Genomic DNA, 20,514 nt, shown 5'->3' with positions numbered 1-20,514 from the left:
ATGCAATCTAGGAGGCGGTGGAGAACTAACATTCGAATGGGAGGCTGATAGGTGGGGCCCATAGGCCGACCAGCCCCACCTAGCAGCCACCTGCCCTCCACTTTGGTGGTTTGCCTCCTAGAGTCTTCTTGAAACTTCTGGAGTTCTTTTCATTGCGGATAATTATAATTAATTCTGATGTTTGGGTCCACCTTGACGGTTTTCTAGATAAACCCTCCTGCAAACATAGATTCACCAAAACTCATGGAATTCATTAGTTTAAACCCCTATACCTATGTTTGATGATGGAATTAAGTATATATGTAGGTTATGTGACAGTTTATATTTGATGTTAATAATGGTCAACAAGCTCCCCCAAGCTTAACCTTTGTTAGTCCCTGAGCAAAGCTAAACTCAGCAATGGATTAGGAGTTGCTACAATGTTTTCACACCTCAAAAGTACACATTCAGTCAATTATACATTTGTTCGCTATATTTTTGTTCACTATATTTTTGCAGGGGCCGTTATGGGCTATCACTTATCCAGGGACCATGTATGTTAGCAAGGATGAGTACTTGGATCGGTAGTTCCTCACCCCCATACCATCCCGGTCTTTGCATGGCCATACTCAAAGTCCTTATAAGCTGTTAGATAGAGTACGCATTGTCCTCCACACTGGTAGTCATTCTGCATTCTTCCTCAGGAAATCCAATATGAGATTTGCCAATCCCTTCAGGAAGGACAATGTGGGTATCCTCAGAGGTGAGGGAGTGATTGTTTTTAAGAGTCTAGAATAGTTCTGTGGACCATAGGATGTGTACAAGGCATATATCTTTTACCTCAAGTAGCTAGTTGTAAAGTACCATGGTGTGAGGTCACTGCATTTACTACCCCTTGATCTATTAAGATACTTTACAGACATCAGTGCTCTGAGTGTCCTGCTAGAAACAATTATGTATCATGTGTCCACAATGTCCACTGATACATTTGCAAATGTTTGCATTGAGATTCATCGTCTGGTCTTGTAGCAGCTACCACTTTGGTTTGACTAGACTTACCGCAATATCTTGGAGAACATCAGGCAGGAAAACAGGGCCTCCTGCAAACATAGATTCACCAAAACTCATGGAATTCATTAGTTTAAACCCCTACACCTATGTTTGGTGATGGAATTAAGTATATATGTAGGTTATGTTGATGGTTTATATTTGATGTTAATAACAGTCAACAAGCTACCCCAAGCTTAACCTTTGGTAGTCCCTAAGCAAAGCTAAACTCAGGAATGGATCAGGAGTTGCTACAATGTTTTCATGCCTCAAAAGTATGCATTCAATAAAAAATTCTCCTCCTGATTAGAATAAACTGATCTGACTTTCAAACTTACCCATATTACCTTCAACCAAGGGGCTTCTTATCCTTCACATAGGTCTTGAGCAATTGAAGGATAGAATGATCAAGTCCAGCACTATGTCTCAAGTTCTTTGTTCAACCATTGTTCAGAGTTTTTATAAGTTTTCAAAATAAAACTCAGAGATTCCATTGTATGACACTCTCAAGTCTCTCAATATATATGGTATTTGTGGATCCTCACCAAGGCAATAAATATGTTATGCCTTTTTCTCTTCCTACTACTAAAGCTTATGTGGAGTTCATAGGTAGGAAGAAAGCTTGAGCATACTTGCAATGCATATATTGTAAAGTCAAACAACGAATCCAAAGAGAGTTGAGTCATACAAACAAATCAAGATGTGCATGCGTGTGGATGTGTGGTGGATATATATGGTGGCTAACATAATTCTGCTTTTCTCCTTGAAAACGTATCTCTCTTTTGAAACTCGGAAATATTTTTATGAGAGAACATGGGCTATCTTATTCATCTCTTTTTTTAGGCGGGCATCTAAGTACCCATGTTTTCAATATCTTGAACACTTTTGTGTCCATTTTTTAACTATTTTTTTCTTTTATTTCTTTTTTTATGAATAACTTTTGTATAGCCACATGTCTCTTTTCTGCAACAAAACTTTAGAGAGATAGCAACAAGAACATGGAGCATTTATTTTGAGTGGAAACCTAACAAGCATGTTTTTGTGTTCACCCTCAGTGTAGGAGTAGAACATTTTTGGGTGTATCTAGATAAAAGGCATGTTTTTGCACCTAACCCTAGTATAGGAGCAGTGCATATTTGGGTGGTTGTTTGTGATCTTGATTTTAAGAGCATGACAAATCTCTCATACGGATCAATAAAGCTTGAAAAACTCAATGCAAAAACAAGCAACATATATGAGTGGAAGTTTTCCTAGCGTAAATAACATGTATGGCTTTGGTGGGAATTCAAGCTTTGTCATACAGGAACTCATCATGTAGCATTTTTGTGTTTTTCAAAAGATAAATCTCCAGAACTTTAGTGTCACTTGGAATAAGGTAAATAGCAGCTCAGACCTTCTCATATCATATCCGTTAATTACCTAGATTTAGATCAAGCATATGCTACCCACGAGTTTCAAGTTCAAAGTAAATCATTATATTAAGACAGTCGTATCCAAAACTCAAGAGAATTCACAGCTAAAAACTAGGTACTTGAAAGGAATTACAACAGAGCAACTATTCATTATTTCCATTCAAGAGATTATTTTGAGTCCTCTTTATTTTATTCAGCTCTTAAAAACAAATTAAAGTAAACTAGGCACACTTTTTTATTTTGTTTTCAATTTTACTAGATCACTCTTTATTACTATAAATGCATAGATAAATTTTTATTTTGTTTTTCATTCATCATTTTTAACTAATTAAAAGAAGCTAAAAATAAAAGGGAAAAGAATACTTACCTGGATACACGGGAGTGCTTCTCCCCCAAGCTAGCTCTCTCGGTGAGGGTTCAGTGTTGTAAGTTCTTCGAACCGGACTTCTCTTTGTGAAGTTCATTGATCAAGTGCCTTGATTTGCTCCTGAAGATGAAGATTCTTGCAGTGGCGCCTCTAATGGTGATGTCACCATCTTCTGCCAAACCTATCTTGGTTTTGAGTTTAGATTTTGGTTTGGCGGGTTAAGAATTTTTAGTTGTAGAGATTGGGGAATCAATTTTCCCCACACTTTGCTTGAAGTGTGTCCTGCTCATAAGACAAGGTAGAGATCAAGTGCATGGGCTCTGTTGGTGGGAAAACACCAACAAAACCAAAACTTTATTTATCCTTCTCTATCCTTAGGCACATTGAACAAGATAAAGTTGATGTTATGTGCTTTGGTCAAGTATAACATGAGTGATAATAATAAGATCAGAAGATTGAGCATGAATGTAGCATTTGAAGACATTTGGCCTAAAGGGTTGAATTGCTTAACCCATGGAAGGATTGCCTATCTCTTTACATAATTATGACCATCATCTTCTAGAGATAAGATATGCACTTTTTAGCTTATTTGATTAAGACTATGAGATCAAGAAAGTGGTGCTAGGAACAAGCTTAAAGAACTAAACATGTTGAGTGAATCAGGTTGGATCAAGCAAGTTGTGATTCAAACATGTTTATTTCTTATTTATGTGCATACCAGAATCAAGGAAAAATTCTTTTTTTTTAAAATAATGATCATTTACCTTAGGATGGTACCTTTGTCATTGGAGTGTAACGACACCATGTGACTAAGGGTAGATGATTCATGATGGTTCATCCCTTTTACTTGAAGTTTCCTTGTTCGACTAGCCTCGTAGTTTAAACTTTTCATGAGCTTCTTGTTTCATAGATTGCACCCTTTCTTTCTCATCCTTTTGTCATGTCATCTTTTTGCTCTTCAATCTTGACATCTTGGTCCTTGTTGCCGATGCATGAGCTGGTCCTTTTGAAGATAATGAAAGCTGGCATATTCTGTCTAATATGAGGTTGGTTGCATCTTGCTTCTCATCAGCATCTTCGCTTGAGTCTAAGGAAGACTCCATGCTATGTTGTCTTTGATGTTGCTCATAGCCTGTCGATTTATTCGTCCACTTCCTCAGCATGATTCATCTCCGATATGAATTCATCTAGTGACTTACCCAAATTGAATTGAGAGTTTCCCACAGGGGTTAGTCCAACAAAATATCCAGTGTCTACACAAGCAATTTTTAGTTCAATAACCAAACTAGACTCCATGTCTAATTTGACTAAGGGAGGCTATTTAACCAAAGCTACATGCTTAATTTAAATGCCTATGGAAGTATGTGCAGTACTTCCAAACCAAAACTTACTATGGCAGGCAAAGGTAGCATGAAAGCATTATAGAGATTTATTCAATTGGAGATGAAAGAGCATGATTGATATTGAGCATGACTTAGAAGTAGAGACAACCAGGATGAATTAGCAACATGGCATAGGATTTTTTAGAGAAGTCCATCCCCAGTTTGAATTTTGTAGCAAAATCAAGTTTGGATGATAGAACTCTCATGTATGAATGAGATTCAATGTTGCATGATAATTGGTTGGACATACCTTGCATCAACATCCTTCATTCTTTTTGCTTCATACCTGGAATGGTTAGTGATAAAAATACTTGAAGGAATATTTTTACAATTATATTTCTATGCCCATTTCACAAAGGCATCACAGCAAAAGGTGAAAGCTCGTGTTATCTCCCAAAAGTGCTTGTTTTGGGACAAAAGCTCGTCCTTGGGAAACCTTCAAATTTTGTTTCTAATTGGTGAAGTGGTTTCCCCTCTAACACCAACCTTTGTGTGCCTATCTCAAGATTCATGACAATGAGATTTGAAATATTTATGATAAACATATGCATCTACAACCTCCTTTTCAAAGTCTTTGTGAACAGGAAGTATGAGGGGGTTGAAGATCTCGTGTGTGGCAATGTTGGAGAGACCAATTGATTCAGGAGATTTCTCATGTGAGCATGGAATTGATGAGGTGTTCATGAAATAACTTCCATGCTCATCTATGTCATCTTCCTTTTCAAGCTCCAGGGTTGATTCTTCATGAATGTCCATAGGCGAAAACATTGTCTCCATCGTTCCATGCCTATAACATTCATTGGACATTTTATTATCCAAGATTTCCCTTGGATTGGTGACTCTCGGGTTGATCTTGTCCAAGGCCTAATCCATCCATTCAATGTCAACATCACATAAGTTCTTAATATCCTCCAGCCATTGTTGTTGCTCTTCTTGGTCTTTCTTGTGGCCTTCATGACTCCTATGCTTTGGGTGTCTTGGTGGATTTCTAGGATCATTATGAGTTTTAGGAGAAAGAGCATAAGAGGAATCATCGGGGTCAAGGATGGGTTTGAATGAGACATCTAATGTGGGCATAGAAGGGGGAAGATAGGAATTGCTTCTAAATGACTTGGCTCTCCTTCTATGGGTTCACTAGACATGCCATCCTTGAATTCTTCCCAATGTCCTACATGGGAATAAGGACACTTTCTAAGAGATCCCTTCTTAAGAGGATTTGAGTTATATTCACACGAATGTCTCTTATGTAGCTGAAAGTTTAAGATTTTCCCAAAATTAGCATAAAAAGATCATCCTCACAAGAAATTTTAAAAGGTTAGATTTCTTCTTCCCTTGGAGGATTTTGGGGTATTGATGGTTCGGGATTGACAGCTAAATCTTGGGATTGGAGTGGTTGTGATTTGGCTATCAAAACTTCTTCCTCCTCATTAGGAGATGATTCCTTCTCTTCCTCAGGGAGTTCATTATTAAAGCTAGTACAGGGAATCTTTCCACTAATTCTATCAAGCATAAACTTTGCTTCACTAGCAGACAAATGAAGGAAAGCTCCTCTCGAGGCTTGATCAAGGGATTACATGGAATCTTGCAAAGACCCATTGAATCAGAAGTTGATTACCAAAGAAGTCTCAGAACCAAGGTCAAATAGAACTTGGATCTACCAAGGTACAAGCCGTAGAGAGAGCACTGACAGGCCAGCACCTCCTCCAAACTCTTCCCTCACTCTCTATCTCACTATTATTTATAAGACTAGATCCTAAGGAGGACAAATCTTCTCTTGATTACTAACTCGATCCTTAAGATATGAATTAGGGTTTCAGGGATGGCTCTCAAGAGGGGGGTATAGGGCTATATATATAGGGAGCAGCATCAATTCTGGACCCTCAAATCAAACTGACTTGAAAGAATGGCGTAGATTCCCACAAGCCAGTTGGCCAAGTGGTGGGGCCAGCTAACCCTGCCTGGTAGCCACCTGCCCACTGCTTCGGTAGTTTGCCTCCTAGAATCTTCTAGAACCTCCTGTTTTGTTTTTGTCATGGATAATTACGATTAATTTTGATGTTTGGGTCCACCTTGATGATTTTCTGGATAAACCCTCCTACAAACACAGATTCACCAAAACTCATGGAATTCAATAGTTTAAACCCCTATACATATGTTTGGTGATGGAATTAAGTATATATGTAGGTTATGTTGATGGTTTATAATTGATGTTAATGACCGTCAACAAATACCCACATCAGCATGAGTATTGGAGTGATTTCATGAGTGGGAAGGGATTAAAAGAGGCAAAGGAACAGAGTGAGGCAAATATAATCAACTCCCACAAAAATATGAGGCCGCATTACACCAGCTCGCGTGGCTACATGAGGAAAAACCAAGATTGGGAATGGGATGAGTAGCAGCTAACCTAGAGCAGTGTTATGGTCTATACATCTGACTAGGTCCTCGCTCTGTAAGGTTCCTTCTTGCAAGGGGGGTTACCTTCAACCTAGATGGCTCCCTAAGTTACCGGGATGCTATAACCGAGGAATTCACACAAAGGATGAAGGCGGTCAACAAGGAAGTTGTTGATGGTACTTTCAAGCCTAATAGGGAGAATGATCAGCTTACCTGGGCACTGTGAAACAAATAACCATTCAATGCTCTCTCCGGCTCACAAGTTTGGCCCCTCGACCCCTTTAGAAAATTTGGACAACCTCGCGACATACTTAGAGTGTTTAGCAAAGCTTTTCTTAACTGTGTTTCACCTTTTTCTTGTGTTCTAGATTGAAGTGTCATCTACACCAGAGCTTACCGATTTGGAGACATCTAGGTTCGGAGAAGATCTTCCCCGGTTTCATTATAGACCAAGTCATGAGCACCAAGGGAGTCCATCACCTTCTCTAATCAAGGTACTAGTGTTTTGAAAACTATATATTCTCTATTGTTGGATTTTGACGTTATGTCAAGGTAGATTGAAAACTATGTTTGTCGCTATTGTTTTATTTGTATGGATATTTGTGTCTTGGTGGTGATGTCTGCTTGGATACAATACATTGTCTATCTATATATATGTTGCTAGCGATGCATAAGCCATGGAATGTCTGTATTATTATTGGTGTTATAATGTATTGTGAACAATAATGATGCACAGTGGTAACACCGATGGTAATGGACAAAACATTACTGCTGGAACAAACACAATGGTGGCAGTGAAGCTACCCCTCATTACCACTAGAGGGTGGCCCAACCGCGTGCGCTGGCACCTAAATTACCACTGGATGGTAAGCCAATCCGGCATTGATGCTCTCCTCATCATAGCTGGATGGTACACCAGACTAGCGTTGATAGGTCTATAGTCACCACCGGTTGGTACGCTGGCCCAGCGATGATAGGTGCACCATCATCACTGGATGGTACGTTGGGTCGGCGTCGACGGAGGCATCATCATCGCCAGATGGTACATCGGACCTCCGTCGTTGGACACATCATCACCGCCAGATGGTACGCTAAGCCGGTGTCATTGGACGCATCATCACCACCTATCGAAATGTCAGGCCAACATCAATGGATGCAAGATTATCACTAGATGGTACACTAGGATGGCATCGATGGGCTCAACATCACCGTCGGCCTATATGGCGGGCCGGCATCGATGGACGCATCATCACCGCTGGATGGTATGCCAGGCCAGCATCGAAGGACACATCATCACTATCGGATGATATGATGATCTAGCGATGGTAATGTTCCATCACTGTCATATGATACGCCAGACCGATGGTGGTAAATTACCATCACCGCCGGCCCTCCATCGGTGGAGATAATGGCCGTCAATCACTGCCGACTTACACCAACGGGGGCCAAAATCGTCGGTAATGGGGGTTATGGATCCAGTAGTGATTAGCTTTCTATAGTAGTGACTATTAGTTTGTGAGACCATTGACAATGGTTTAGGGCCAATAGGAAAACTGGCCAAGCCGCGTCTAAGGCCATGTAAGCCGGCTTCGCTGTTGGCCGTCTAAAAACCTGAAACCTCGCTAAGCTAGGCTAAGCCTAATAGATTCTGAGTTGATGGCTTCTAGTCTTGGCCCAGGATGCTTGTTCACCCTAAGCCAATAGTTTGGGATGCCCACTAGGGCTAAGGCTTGGTAGGGGCTCCCCTTCGGTCGGTAATCCCCGCATCCTAGCTGATTCCCCAAGCTCCGAGTGGTGGTAGCTCTCACCTCCTCAGGCTTGCATCTCTAATATCGAGGACTTCCTCAGGGAAGGGCCATCTACAGGCTACTAAGCCACCCCTTTCCTTTTAGTGGGCATGCGAGCACACTCAATAGGTGTATCCCTTGGCTAATTCAGAGAGTCATCTAGGGCATTAGTTGGACTATCACATCCTTAACCTAGGGACTTAACATTGTCCTAAATTAGACTCTCATCAGGAGCCCTCGATGTAATGAACGACCACCACAAGGGTTTTTGACGGTGAAAATGTCATACTTTCACATACTCAAAACACTATCAACATCCTCAGAATAAAAATAAGATAAGCATATCATAAGCATATTTGTATCAAATAACAAACTCCACATGTCCATGAAGTACTTGCAGCAATACTATAAGAAATGGAGAAATGTGAGTAGGTGGGACCACCATAGAAGGGTTGGTCGAGCACCCTATGGGCCCACCAGCCATCCCAAGCTTCCATCATCCATGTGAAAGGCTACAAAGTGATTCTCCACCCTTGGATGAAAGTTGTGTTTCTTCTCAAGGGTGGAATATCAACTCACATGGATTGGATGGCCCACAAGTGATTAAACCAATGTGCCAACATGTCAACCTCAGTACATACCCACTCTACATCAAGCTAGGACCCACCACACCAGAGTGGGAGGGCCCACATGATAGAGAGGGGGTCGGCTGACCCCCTTCTTTGTCGGCCAACCACCCTGGTGCACCCACTGACTTCCTGCATGCCGCCATGAAAACAAGCACAACTTTGGTGCATCTCAACCATTGATTCAATGACGGTTTGATCAAGTGGCTATGGTGTGAAGCACATGGATCCATGGGTCCACCTCTATCCATCTATAAATAAGGGCTCACACCCCCTCTCCATTCATGCCTCCAAGCTCCAAGTGAAGAGTAGCATAGCTCCACTCTATCTTAGTAGTGTAGGATAGTTTAGTGTGGGAGTTAGAGTTGAGTATTGAGCTTGCTCGGTTTCTAGATTTGTCTTCTGGAGTGGCTGGTATAGCTCTTGTACCTTTCATTTTTTGTAAGACATTACTCTATTCAATATATTTATATTCTTTCTCTACTTTACTTAGTTGTTACTTAGTGCAACTTGATACTTGTTATATTGTTGTTGTGGTATATCTTAGCGTCTAGTTGTTGCATATTAGATTGATGATCTAGGACCCACACTTGTATAAGATCATTGCCTTTCATTAGGTGCTCTAATTGATCTTTGCATTCACAATTAGAGTAGTGAGAAAAGGTGTAAGCATGGTGCTTATACTCTACCATGTCTTTCGTTACTACTTATTGCACGTATAGATTGTGGATGCTAGCAGGTGGTGACAACCTTGTCTAGTCTTTGTATTCCACCATGTTTTGAGACAAGTTATTAAAAGGTAAGGTTAGCGTCGACTGTATAGCCACTTTTGGTAGGAACTATTGTTCCTACTGTCTTGCCTAGCGCCTAGTATACCCATTGTGTGGACTCAATTTGTGAGTTGTAATTGTGTGATTAAGGTAGAACCATAGAAGTAGAGTTTGAATCATAGGAACCTTAAACTATTACATTGTCCTCCCACCTAGCTATACCTTACTACTTATCCTTGAGTTATCTTTATCTTGGCTTGTTGCATCAACCCTTTCTATCATATTTCAATTACACCCTTACACTAGTTGATACTAAGTTGTGGTAAACATAAAGATCTCTCATTTATTATCGTTCCTAGTTAACACTTTCCCTTGGGATTAAATAAATAATGATACCTTGGAATACTCCTTGGTGAAGTGCTACAACAATATTTTGTTTGAATTCTAGTCCTGCTATGCGCTTTGTTTGCTTTCCTATTAGATGAATAAAGTTTTGGTTCACTAGTATATGGGTACTAGTAGAACCCTATTGCTTTCACTCTTTGTATCTTTTAGTAAACACAGATACCAAAGGAACAGGTGTGGGGGTTGGACAACCCAACCCTAGCTAACGCAACTTCTCCTCTGATGGAAAACACCAAGATTGCACACACATGCACTTCACACATCAACTTCAGCCTTCTAGAGAAAAACCAACACAAGAGGATATCAGGGGGTTCGGCTGAACCCATGTGGGCTCAGGCGACCTAGCCCTGAGCTCTATGGACTTCATCTCAATATGAGACACTAGTTTGTATATTGGTACCCCTCTCATATATTTATTTCCTTGCAAATGAATGCCTAAAATCCAATTATTCCATGTTGTTAAAACTTGATGAACTCTAAAACATGATCCCAAAGATTTGATCATGGCTTATCTTATGAGATTGGCTTGCATAATCTTTATTCCTTGTCTTTCACTTGATGCTAGTGGGAACATTACTAATTAGGATGACGTTACCTAAGTTGTTGTGAAGTGTGATATAGTGATGACAAGAAAAGTCTTTCTTTCTAATCAAGTGTGTTGGAGACCTTTTGTTTTGAGCAAAATCTAAAACCATGGCTTCATAACTCATCTATGGTATCGCTGTCCTACCAGAGCCATATGCAATATCTTTACAAACCCATAGGTTCTTGCTGCATAGATTTTTTTTTAGTTTTGTCCAATCACATGACCCGAGTGGGGGATGCATAGTGCTTACATGATCAAGATCACGTACATCCACTCCACACAAATATCCTATACTCTTACACTGAGAGTGAGCAAAAACATGTCTTTCCATATATATGTTATACTCTTATACCGAGAGTAAGCAAAAACATGCCTTTCCACCTCTCGACAAAATAAAGACTCCATGTATGATTTGTGCATGCGTATGGATCACACATGAGTGAACTTGTAGCCTGATCTTCTCAAAGGATCCAACTTGATAACTATCATTGCATGACCTAGTGAAGAGGCAGCGCACTGTGAGTCTACACACATGATGAACTACCGAGATAATCAGCGTTCCATCTACCGACGAAGCAACCCACGCAATCACACTTTGTAGACATGAAGGCACGGACTGGGTAAACCATAGTTTGGTGTTCTACAACTCCCTCGGGAATTGAAAGAACAAGTTTGCAAGCCTCTCAAGACTCATGTGGAAAGAAGAACTCAACGAGTTTGTATTTCTTAGTTGGTAGCCAAAAAGTCCCTCCTGTAATCTATTACATGGATATATATATAACACTAGTGGAGTTTTCAGTTCAGATTAAAACATAAATGAGAACATGCAGTTGGAAGTTGCAGCACTCCTCGTATTGATAGTCTGGCCTAATGAAGCTCTTTGGATGGTTGGTATTCATTTGCATGCTTCTACGTGTGTGTGAAATAGCCTTGCTAACTCTCGAATTAATTGTTTTGCACATCCACAGCTGATCTGCTTGGTAGCTAAATGGTCCTTCCTCTCTATGCACGCCCAAGCTCCTAATTCCATAGATTTGGAGGGCAGAAACCATCATCATCCCATGCACGTTCACGCACTCCATCATTCCTAAGAACATTAAAACAAGTACTCAAAAGCATAGGATGATCTAAAATAATCTAATTAGTTAAGACAGGGTTAGCGTTCACTTGAGAATGCATTTTCTTCTCCAGTTGTTTGGCTCTGCTCCTTGTAACTATATCAGATGCACTTTTGTTAGGAGGTGGAGAAGAGTGGATGCTAGGGATGTCCTCATTAGCCTCCCCCTCTTGACAAGGAGTCATCCTCGACTCAGACTCACCAACAAATGGAAGCATATCTTTGACATTGAATGTTGTACTCACATTAATTGAAATATTCAGGGGGAAGCCCACTTTTGTAAGCATTATCATTTATGTTTTCTAGGGAATGAACCGTCACCCTGAGGAGATAACTTTCTCTTGCGTTGTTGAGGAAATCGATCCTTGCATAGATGTAACCACACTAGGTCACTGGGCTAGAATATAACTTTCTTCTTACCCTTGTTTGCTTGCTTTGCATACTGTGCAGATTTCTTCTCCATATATTCTCCATGTGTTATCATGTAGTTGCTTAATAAATTCTGATCTCTTTGCAGCATCTATGTTAACTTGTTCCTGTAATGGTAAATATGTGGTTTAAAACCATAAACAATTTTGAAGGGACAAAAATTTGTTGTTTGATGTACTGCCCCGTAATAAGCAAATTCGACATGTGGAAGGCATTCTTCCCACATCTTCATATTCTTTTTTTAGTAGAACCCTCATCATTTTAGATAGCGTACGATTGACAACCTTAGTTTGTCTATCAGTTTGTGGGTGACAAGTGGTAGAAAATAACAACTTGGTGCCGCGTTTTCCCCATAATGTCTTCCAAAAATAGCACAAAAGTTTCGTATCTTGATCTGAAACAATAGTCTTTGGCACTCCATGTAAACGAACTATCTCCCTGAAAAACAATTCAGCAACGTGTGAAGCATCATCGCTCTTATGACATGGAATAAAATGTGCCATCTTTGAGAAGCGATCTACAACAACAAAAATGGAATCCCTCACCCTAGGAGAGACCAAGGTAACCCCAAAATAAAATCCATGGACATATCTTCCCAAGGTACATTTGGAATTGGTAATGGAATATATTGACCATGGGGATTAAGGTGGGACTTAGCTTTCAAGCAAGTTATGAACCTCTTAACATGTCGCTAGACATCATGTCTCATATGTGGCCAAAAGAAATGATCGAAAAGCATGTCCAATGTCTTTTTTACACCAAAATGACCAGCTAACCCACCAACATGTGCTTCGAGCAAAATAACATTGCGAATCGAGCAAGTTGGAATGCATAGTTTGTTAGTCTGAAATAAGAAGCTAGCATGCACATAGAATTTGTCCCATCCTTTGCCAACAATGCACTTGGAGAAATGTTCTTTAAAATCATAATCATTAGCATAATCCTGGCCGACGGAGCAGCAGCAGCGGGTGGCGGCGCAGATCCGCCCTCCTCCCCTCCCTCCATCACTCCACTGGTGGGTGGTGTCGTGGATCCAATGGGATGGAGCCACCACGGCGCGGATCCGGTGGAAAGGTGGCCTTCAATGGCAGATTCGGCGGGTTGCAGCCCGCTGGCGGCGGATCTGGCAATTAGGAGCCCTCCAGCAGCGGGCTCCACGATGAGCAACGCGGCGGCGGCGGGCTCCATGGTGGGGCTCCTCCCAAATCCAGCGTCAGGCGAGGATGCTGTCACCGGCGAGCAGCTACAGCAGCCCATGGATGGGCCCGACGGGCTTATCCACGGGTTTTCCCTTTTTATTTTTTTAATTGATTTATCGAGGCGGGCATCCAACTGCCTTGGAAAATACCCCATTTACCGTGATCTTTGTGTCAAGGTGGTTGTGATGCCCGCCTCGGTTAATCGTTTTTGTCCGTCTCGGTAAAAATTGTTGTAGTATTGTTTGTATCTATAGGTGTGTAACCAAAGCACATCTTCTCAACAAAGTATCTACAACAATGTTATCTTCACCACGCTTATGTTTGATAGCATAGGGGAATGTTTCAATGAACTAAATCCATTTCGCATGGCGACGGTTCAGTTTACCTCTTGGCTTTTGAGATATTTCAAAGCTTCATGATCAGAATGGATTATAAATTCTTTAGGTAATAAGTAATGTCGCCATACTTCCAAAACTAAGCTCCTTGTCATATGCAATGAACATAAGGTGAGAAAAAGCTAGATCATTATGAAAGCTGGAACATGGAAAGGCGTGCAAAGGGTATGTTTAGCACGACTCTGGCTCCAGCTTTTAGAGAGGAGACGAAGGAGTTGTACCGAACACTTTAAGAGAAGTTATTTTTTTATTAACAGTAGAGGAACCGAAGCTCTTCTGAGGTAAGCACTTGAGGAGGAGCCGTGCCAAATGGGCCCAAAAGCGAGCTCGGGTGGCAAAGTAGAATATGAAGCGGCACAGTCACATAGGATGTTCCAGTGATCATTAGCTTGGGTGCATCTACGCTGGAGTTAGGGAAATGGCAGCTGGACGGACATGATCTAGCTATGAGATGTGAGCGGATGGTTGTAATGTAAGGATGACGTGGATGAACGTGGAAAGAGATTTTAAGAAATCAGTTACTCTAGTCGGTATGAACTATATAATATATATAAGAATAAGAATTTTGCTATTTATCTATTGACAATTTTTTTACTAAATCTGTCAGATTTTTATACGTTTGATTGTGCTTTAGGATTCACGTCTATATCTAATAATAAAAAGACAAAATTTCCGCTGTTTGTTTACCCTTTTTTTTTGTCCGTATCCCTCTAACTACCGGACAATGAAGAGTTTCTTCCGTCGAGACTTATATATATAACGCGTGCTCATACAAATTAGAATAGCTCTTTTCAAATGTGATACAGAGTCCAATTCCAAAACGGTCATGTAATATTTTTTTCCTAACCGGTTCCGTATTTTTTTATTACTCGGCGTGTCCGTGTTACCGTCCATTCTTCTTTTCGCATCCGCTGTCGTCTACGAGTCCACGATTCTGATTTTTTTGTTCCCTCTCCGTGTCCCTCTCCATGTGCACTTCCAATCCTTTTTTTTTGTTTTGTTTTTTTTCTATTGTTTCCGTTTTGTTATTGTTCACTTTTTCCGTAGCACGTAACATTTCAAGGTTTTGTTGTCCCGCTTGGTATTTCCGTTTCTATTTTTTTAGCTCGATTTTTTCTGCCATTTTGTTTTGGAGGGATGGTTTTTTAATTTCCTTATAAAGATAAAAAATAATTATAAATACGATATTATGGGTCTTTGAGCCATTGGTCTTATTCTAAGGAATAATTATTTCTACCAACAATTTCTTGATATAGTTTTGATTAGAAACAAAACTTATTCTTATTAAATTCAGCTAATGGTCAAACTAATCAAACCGCGAATTAAAATTTTATGCAGTTTGTTGACTAATCCAGTCTAAATAAATCTATTTATATAATCCCAAAAATAATACAGGTTTCTGGTCATAATTATCGGCAAACAAATCAATCCTTGACATGTCAACAATTAACATCTTGTCAATTTTAATCAAAGATTAGAATTATATATTTTATGGGTTCTCAAAGAAAGTCAGGGAGCTCTATATTTAAGTATAGCAACATTGGATAGTATGAAAATTAAAGTTATATTTACATTTAAATATTTTTGTACTTTGCGACGGGAGAAAAAAGTTCTGAAGGTGATATTTTAATTTGACCTAGGCTTAATAGGACATTATCATATTATTGCCAACATTGTGGGAGCTTCCGGTTAGGAAGAGAGGTGAACGTGAAGCAAGGCGAGGGTATAATCGCCCCGCTAGTCGTAATCACCTTGCTTTCCCTACGCGGCTAGGCCCACATAGCGCCCCTCCGCCCACATACGTCTACGGAGTCCGGAGTCCATAGTTCCTGTCGGATCCAACATACCTAGCCCGCGTAGGCGCGTACGTCCGTACCTCGCCTGATTGGCCCGGGGTCTCGATCCTATTGTTTTTTCTCGAATACGCAAAAGATTTACGTATCATTGTATTAAGGAGAAAAGTTTAAAGAAACATACATACAACAGGCTTCTATCGAGCACCGAAGGAGGTCGACCTAACACACCCGAAGCTTGATCATCCTAGCAAAAGACCTCATGTTTCGATATTACATAAAAGGAAACAATCAATATCAACGCAGCTTTGTGGTCTAGGTGGCCTTGCGTCTTCGCGGCTGCCTGGACGGTGCCTTTCCAACGGTCAGGAAGAGCTCGTCCAACGCCTCGGCTTCGGACGCACCGTTGAAGAGCCTGTCAAAGGCCTCCAACTCCGAAGCGGATGGCGCAGATGGATCCCTGGTGTAGTCCATATGCTGCCATAGCGCAGATCGATCACATTGTTGACACAGTAAACGTTTGTTAACCAAACGAGATATCCGGAAGAGATGTCTTTCTCTGCATGCTCTCTACGCCTGGCCATGTCCATGCAAACTTGCAGTTCCACGTCCACTAACGAATCCTGTTAAACAGAGAGACAAGCACAACCACCCAGATGAAAAATAACTAAAAAATGTAGGAAATAAATAGAAAGAGAATACAGTTACTCTTCAAATAACTAGAGAGAAAAAATAGACGAGGCCTAAATGGATTTGAAAATAGATTTAGGCTTCCCAATAATGTGAAATTGTTTATTAGCTTTCTATTATTTTTTTATAAAATGATCAAATATGTCGCCATAGGTGTTGGTAAAAATTCGTGACACAGGTGCAACACGTACGACAACTGTGGGGACTGACGTCCTGCCGGTGGTTGGGTTGGGCTATGAAGGCCGGGCAAGGGTACGGCTCCCCGAGCGAAAGGTGTTTTGGAAGAAAGCGGTTGAGGGTCACTTGGCAAGGCAGAGGCAGGGTGTCGTGTCGAGGGTGGTTCCCCTAACAAACATTAACTTATATTATATATGTCGTTCATTTTAAAAAAATTATATATAGATTTGAAATTTTATTAAAAAATGAATAGATATTGATCATTACTGTCGTTGTTTTCCATTAAGATATGACAGGTTGTTTCTCCCGTTGCAATATACGGACAAATTTGCTAGTTTATAAAAAAAATGTGACAGATTTGATCACGTAAAATCCGTCGATAGATAACTAGACACTCCTTATATATAATAATACAGTAGATAACATATATACAACGGAGAGCAGGCACAACACACGATATAGTAGATAATGTGAAAGCATGCGATACGAGGCCGAGGCCCCATATACTTGTTGCCTATATATACGAGCCACGACACTGCACTAGATACACAGCTAAGCCATAATAAGCACATAAGTACATAAAGCTCAACTGCTGAAACCAGACATGATGAATGGCCATGCCCACCTACTTCTGCCCTCCTCGTCTTTAGGCCAGCATGCCCTCCCGCCAAACTCTAAACTCCCCAGCATACGATCATTATGCACCCCGGCCACGCCGCCCAATGTTTGCAGTGCCAGCGCTTCGACAACTCGATCCCGACGACTCTCCAAGCAACCAAGACGCTGCACCCAACGACGCCCGTCCTCACCGCGGACCATGCCGCCGGATTCGCCAGCACCGACCGCTTCCACGTGATGGACTTCCACCACGTCGAGTTTTGGTGCGCCGACGCTACCTCCGCTGCCGGACGTTTCTCCTTCGCGCTTGGGGTGCCACACGCCGCGCAGTCCGACCTCACGACGGGGAACAGCGCGCACGCCTCCCGCCTACTACGCTCGCGCTCGGGACCTCTCGCGTTCCTCTTCACCGCCCCTTACGCGCAGCGCAGCGGCGACGACGAAGCGTGGGCCGCCGCGTCCAACTCCCCCGTGGTCCCCTCCTTCTCCGCCGACGCAGCGCGCCGCTTCACCGCCGATTACGGCCTCGCGGTGCGCGCCGTCGCGGTCCGTGTCTCCGACGCCGCCGAGGCGTTCCGCGCCAGCGTCGCCGCGGGTGCGCGCCCGGCCTTCGCCCCAGCTGAGCTTGGCCACGGCTTCGTGTTCGCGGAGGTCGAGCTCTACGGAGACGTCGTCCTCCGCTTCGTGAGCTACCCAGACGACACGGACGTGGCCTTCCTGCCCGGGTTCGACAACGTCGCGAGCTCAGAGTCAGAGTGTCCGGACTACGGACTCAGCCGGTTCTACCACATCGTCGGCGGCGTGCCGGACCTGGATCCGGTCGCCGCGTACATCGCCGGGTTCACAGGCTTCCACGAATTCGACAGGGTCAACGCGAAGGAAGTGGGCACGCTCAACGGCTTGGTGCTCGCCAACAGCTCGGAGAACGTGTTCCTCACGCTCCTGGAGCCGGTGCACGGCACGAAGGGCCGGAGCCAGATACAGACGTTCCTGGACCACCATGGCGGCCCAGGCGTGCAGCACCTGGCGATGATCAGCGACGACCTTATAGGCACGCTGAGGGAGATACGGGCGCGGTCCTCCATGGGCGGCTTCGAGCTCCTGCCACCGCCGGCGCCCAGCTACTATGACGGCGTAAGGCGGCTCGCCGGGGACGTGCTGTCGGAGGCACAGATTAGGGAGTGCCAGGAGCTCGGCGTGCGGGTGGACAGGGCAGCTGACAATAATGGCGGAGTTGTGCTCCAAACCTTCACCAAAGCTGCAGGAGACAGGTAAATAATCGCGTCTTTTCTCCTTTGCATCATGTTTGTTGAAATAACTTACATCCCTGTTCTCCTACTATAAAAAAAACCTAGCACAGTATTACGTACAGAAGAATCTATCGTTTATTATTTTTATTTTTCTTAAAGAAAAAACTGAAACGTGTTATGTACGCATGTTGACTTAAAACCTTCAACTAATTACTTCAATATCTTGTATCTATATACCTAATATTGAAGAGCTAAAATTCCTGCCACTAAAATTTTACTCCAGCTCTAACCTCCTTTCGCGTTCCGATCTTTTGTCTGCCTGCTGATCCTCCTTTCCATGTCCGTGTCAGTTCAGTTTTGGTTCGATTTTCCTTTACTCTATTCATCCGTGTGGGCTTCAGTTCCATCAGAGTTTTTTGTTTGCACCATCCATCTGCTTGCTTTTTGTTTTAGATCAGGTGATCTTTTTCCGCAAAAGTAAACAAATAATAAATACAATATTCTATAGGCCTTTTAACCATTTATTAGAAATAAAGATTCCTATTGCTAAAGTGTTGATGTAATTAATTCTAATTAGAAATAAAACTTGTTTTTTTATCAAAACCTAGATCGGATTAGCCAATGGTCCAACTGATTAATCAAAATGTGAACTGAAATTTCAAGCATTTTATTGACTCATCCAGTTTCATAATTAAATATAAATATGTCTTTGCAATCTCATCATAAGAGCTATCATGTGAAAAATCCATAGAGGTCTCTCGAGATTAGAGCTGAACAAAAAATTTATTTGCAGAAATTCTGACTTTGTAATGTTGGGTATAGATACAGGCTCAACATCGTCATATTGCCACCAACATTAACTTATATTAAGGACGTTATGGTCATCACAAAATAAATTATATATAGCCTTTAAATTTTATAAAAGGTGAAACATAAATAATAAGTACCATTCCTATTGTCATTCTCCATAAATATTTGATAGTTTTCTTTCAACCGTATCAACTTACGGCATATTTGCTAGTCAATTTTAAATTATAAATCGTTCTAACTTTTGTAAATACATAACTTTTATTAAGTACCTAATAAAAATAGGTTATATCTAAATGCATAGCAAACACAATATGCCTAGAAAATATAGAAAAAAACTTACAATTTGAAATAGAGAAATACTATTTTTTATTTTTCTTAAAAACTAACAATAAAAGTGTTATATATATATATATATATATATATATATATACACACACACACACACACACATATATATATATATATATATATATATATATATATATACACACACACACACATACATATAGGGAGAGTATATTCAGTAGTCAGCTACAAAATAAATTATTCTATAGCCGCTTCCATTTACGATAATTTTATGTACTAATTTACGATAATGTCAATACATATTTATGATAGTTGGGTTACTATAACATATGGAGATATTTACCGTAATGTTATAGTAAACTAGTAAACCACTTAGTAAGGAGTTACTATAATTTCATAAACTAATATAGTAGATGTGCAGGCCAACCTTGCTCTTGGAGCTTATGCAAAGGATCGGGTGCACGGAGATAGATGAGAACGGGAAGGAATACCAGAGGCGTGGCTGCGGTGGGTTTGCCAAGGATAACGTCATTCATCTCGTGAAATCTATTGAGGACTATGACAAGACTCTTGATGCTCCTGTCCGTGTGGCTTCCTAAACAACACTATATTGTCATCTCTCTGCTTAACAAGGGAGTTACGAGTATACTACTTAAAAGCTCACTAACGATGACCAGCAGACGTTCGCTTGTCTTTAAAATGGCTTGTTCGGCTTCTTTTTTTTAATTGGAACAGTATTTTTCTTTCACAACAATTCAGCCAGAATAGTGTTTTTCAGCCAATTTCAGCCAAGTTTCAGACCAGCGAACGAGGCCCATTGTCATCTCTCTGTTTAACAAGGGAGTTACGAGTATACTACCTAAAAACTTGGTAATGATGAAATAACGAAATAATGCGCTCAATTAGTACATGGTAAATGTGGCGGTATAGTGTCATAAAATATGTGCATGTCTACGTACTATCCAAAGTCCT

At 41.3% G+C, this 20,514-nt stretch overlaps 1 protein-coding gene across 1 annotated transcript; it reads left to right on the top strand.

Annotated features, from left to right (window-relative positions):
• Window positions 1-13,166: 13,166 nt before the first annotated feature.
• Window positions 13,167-20,141, top strand: LOC136543753 (4-hydroxyphenylpyruvate dioxygenase-like). The gene is made up of 4 exons (XM_066536119.1): window positions 13,167-13,588; window positions 16,104-16,154; window positions 17,395-18,447; window positions 19,964-20,141. The coding sequence occupies exons 1-4, from the start codon at window positions 13,167-13,169 to the stop codon at window positions 20,139-20,141; spliced, it is 1,704 nt and encodes a 567-aa protein (XP_066392216.1).
• The last annotated feature ends 373 nt before the right edge of the window (window positions 20,142-20,514 follow it).

This window comes from Miscanthus floridulus, chromosome 3, assembly GCF_019320115.1.
Source record: "Miscanthus floridulus cultivar M001 chromosome 3, ASM1932011v1, whole genome shotgun sequence".
Classification (NCBI taxonomy): domain Eukaryota; kingdom Viridiplantae; phylum Streptophyta; class Magnoliopsida; order Poales; family Poaceae; genus Miscanthus; species Miscanthus floridulus.
The sequence above is the reverse complement of the archived record's forward strand: the minus strand, read 5'-3'. Positions and strand labels throughout refer to the sequence as shown.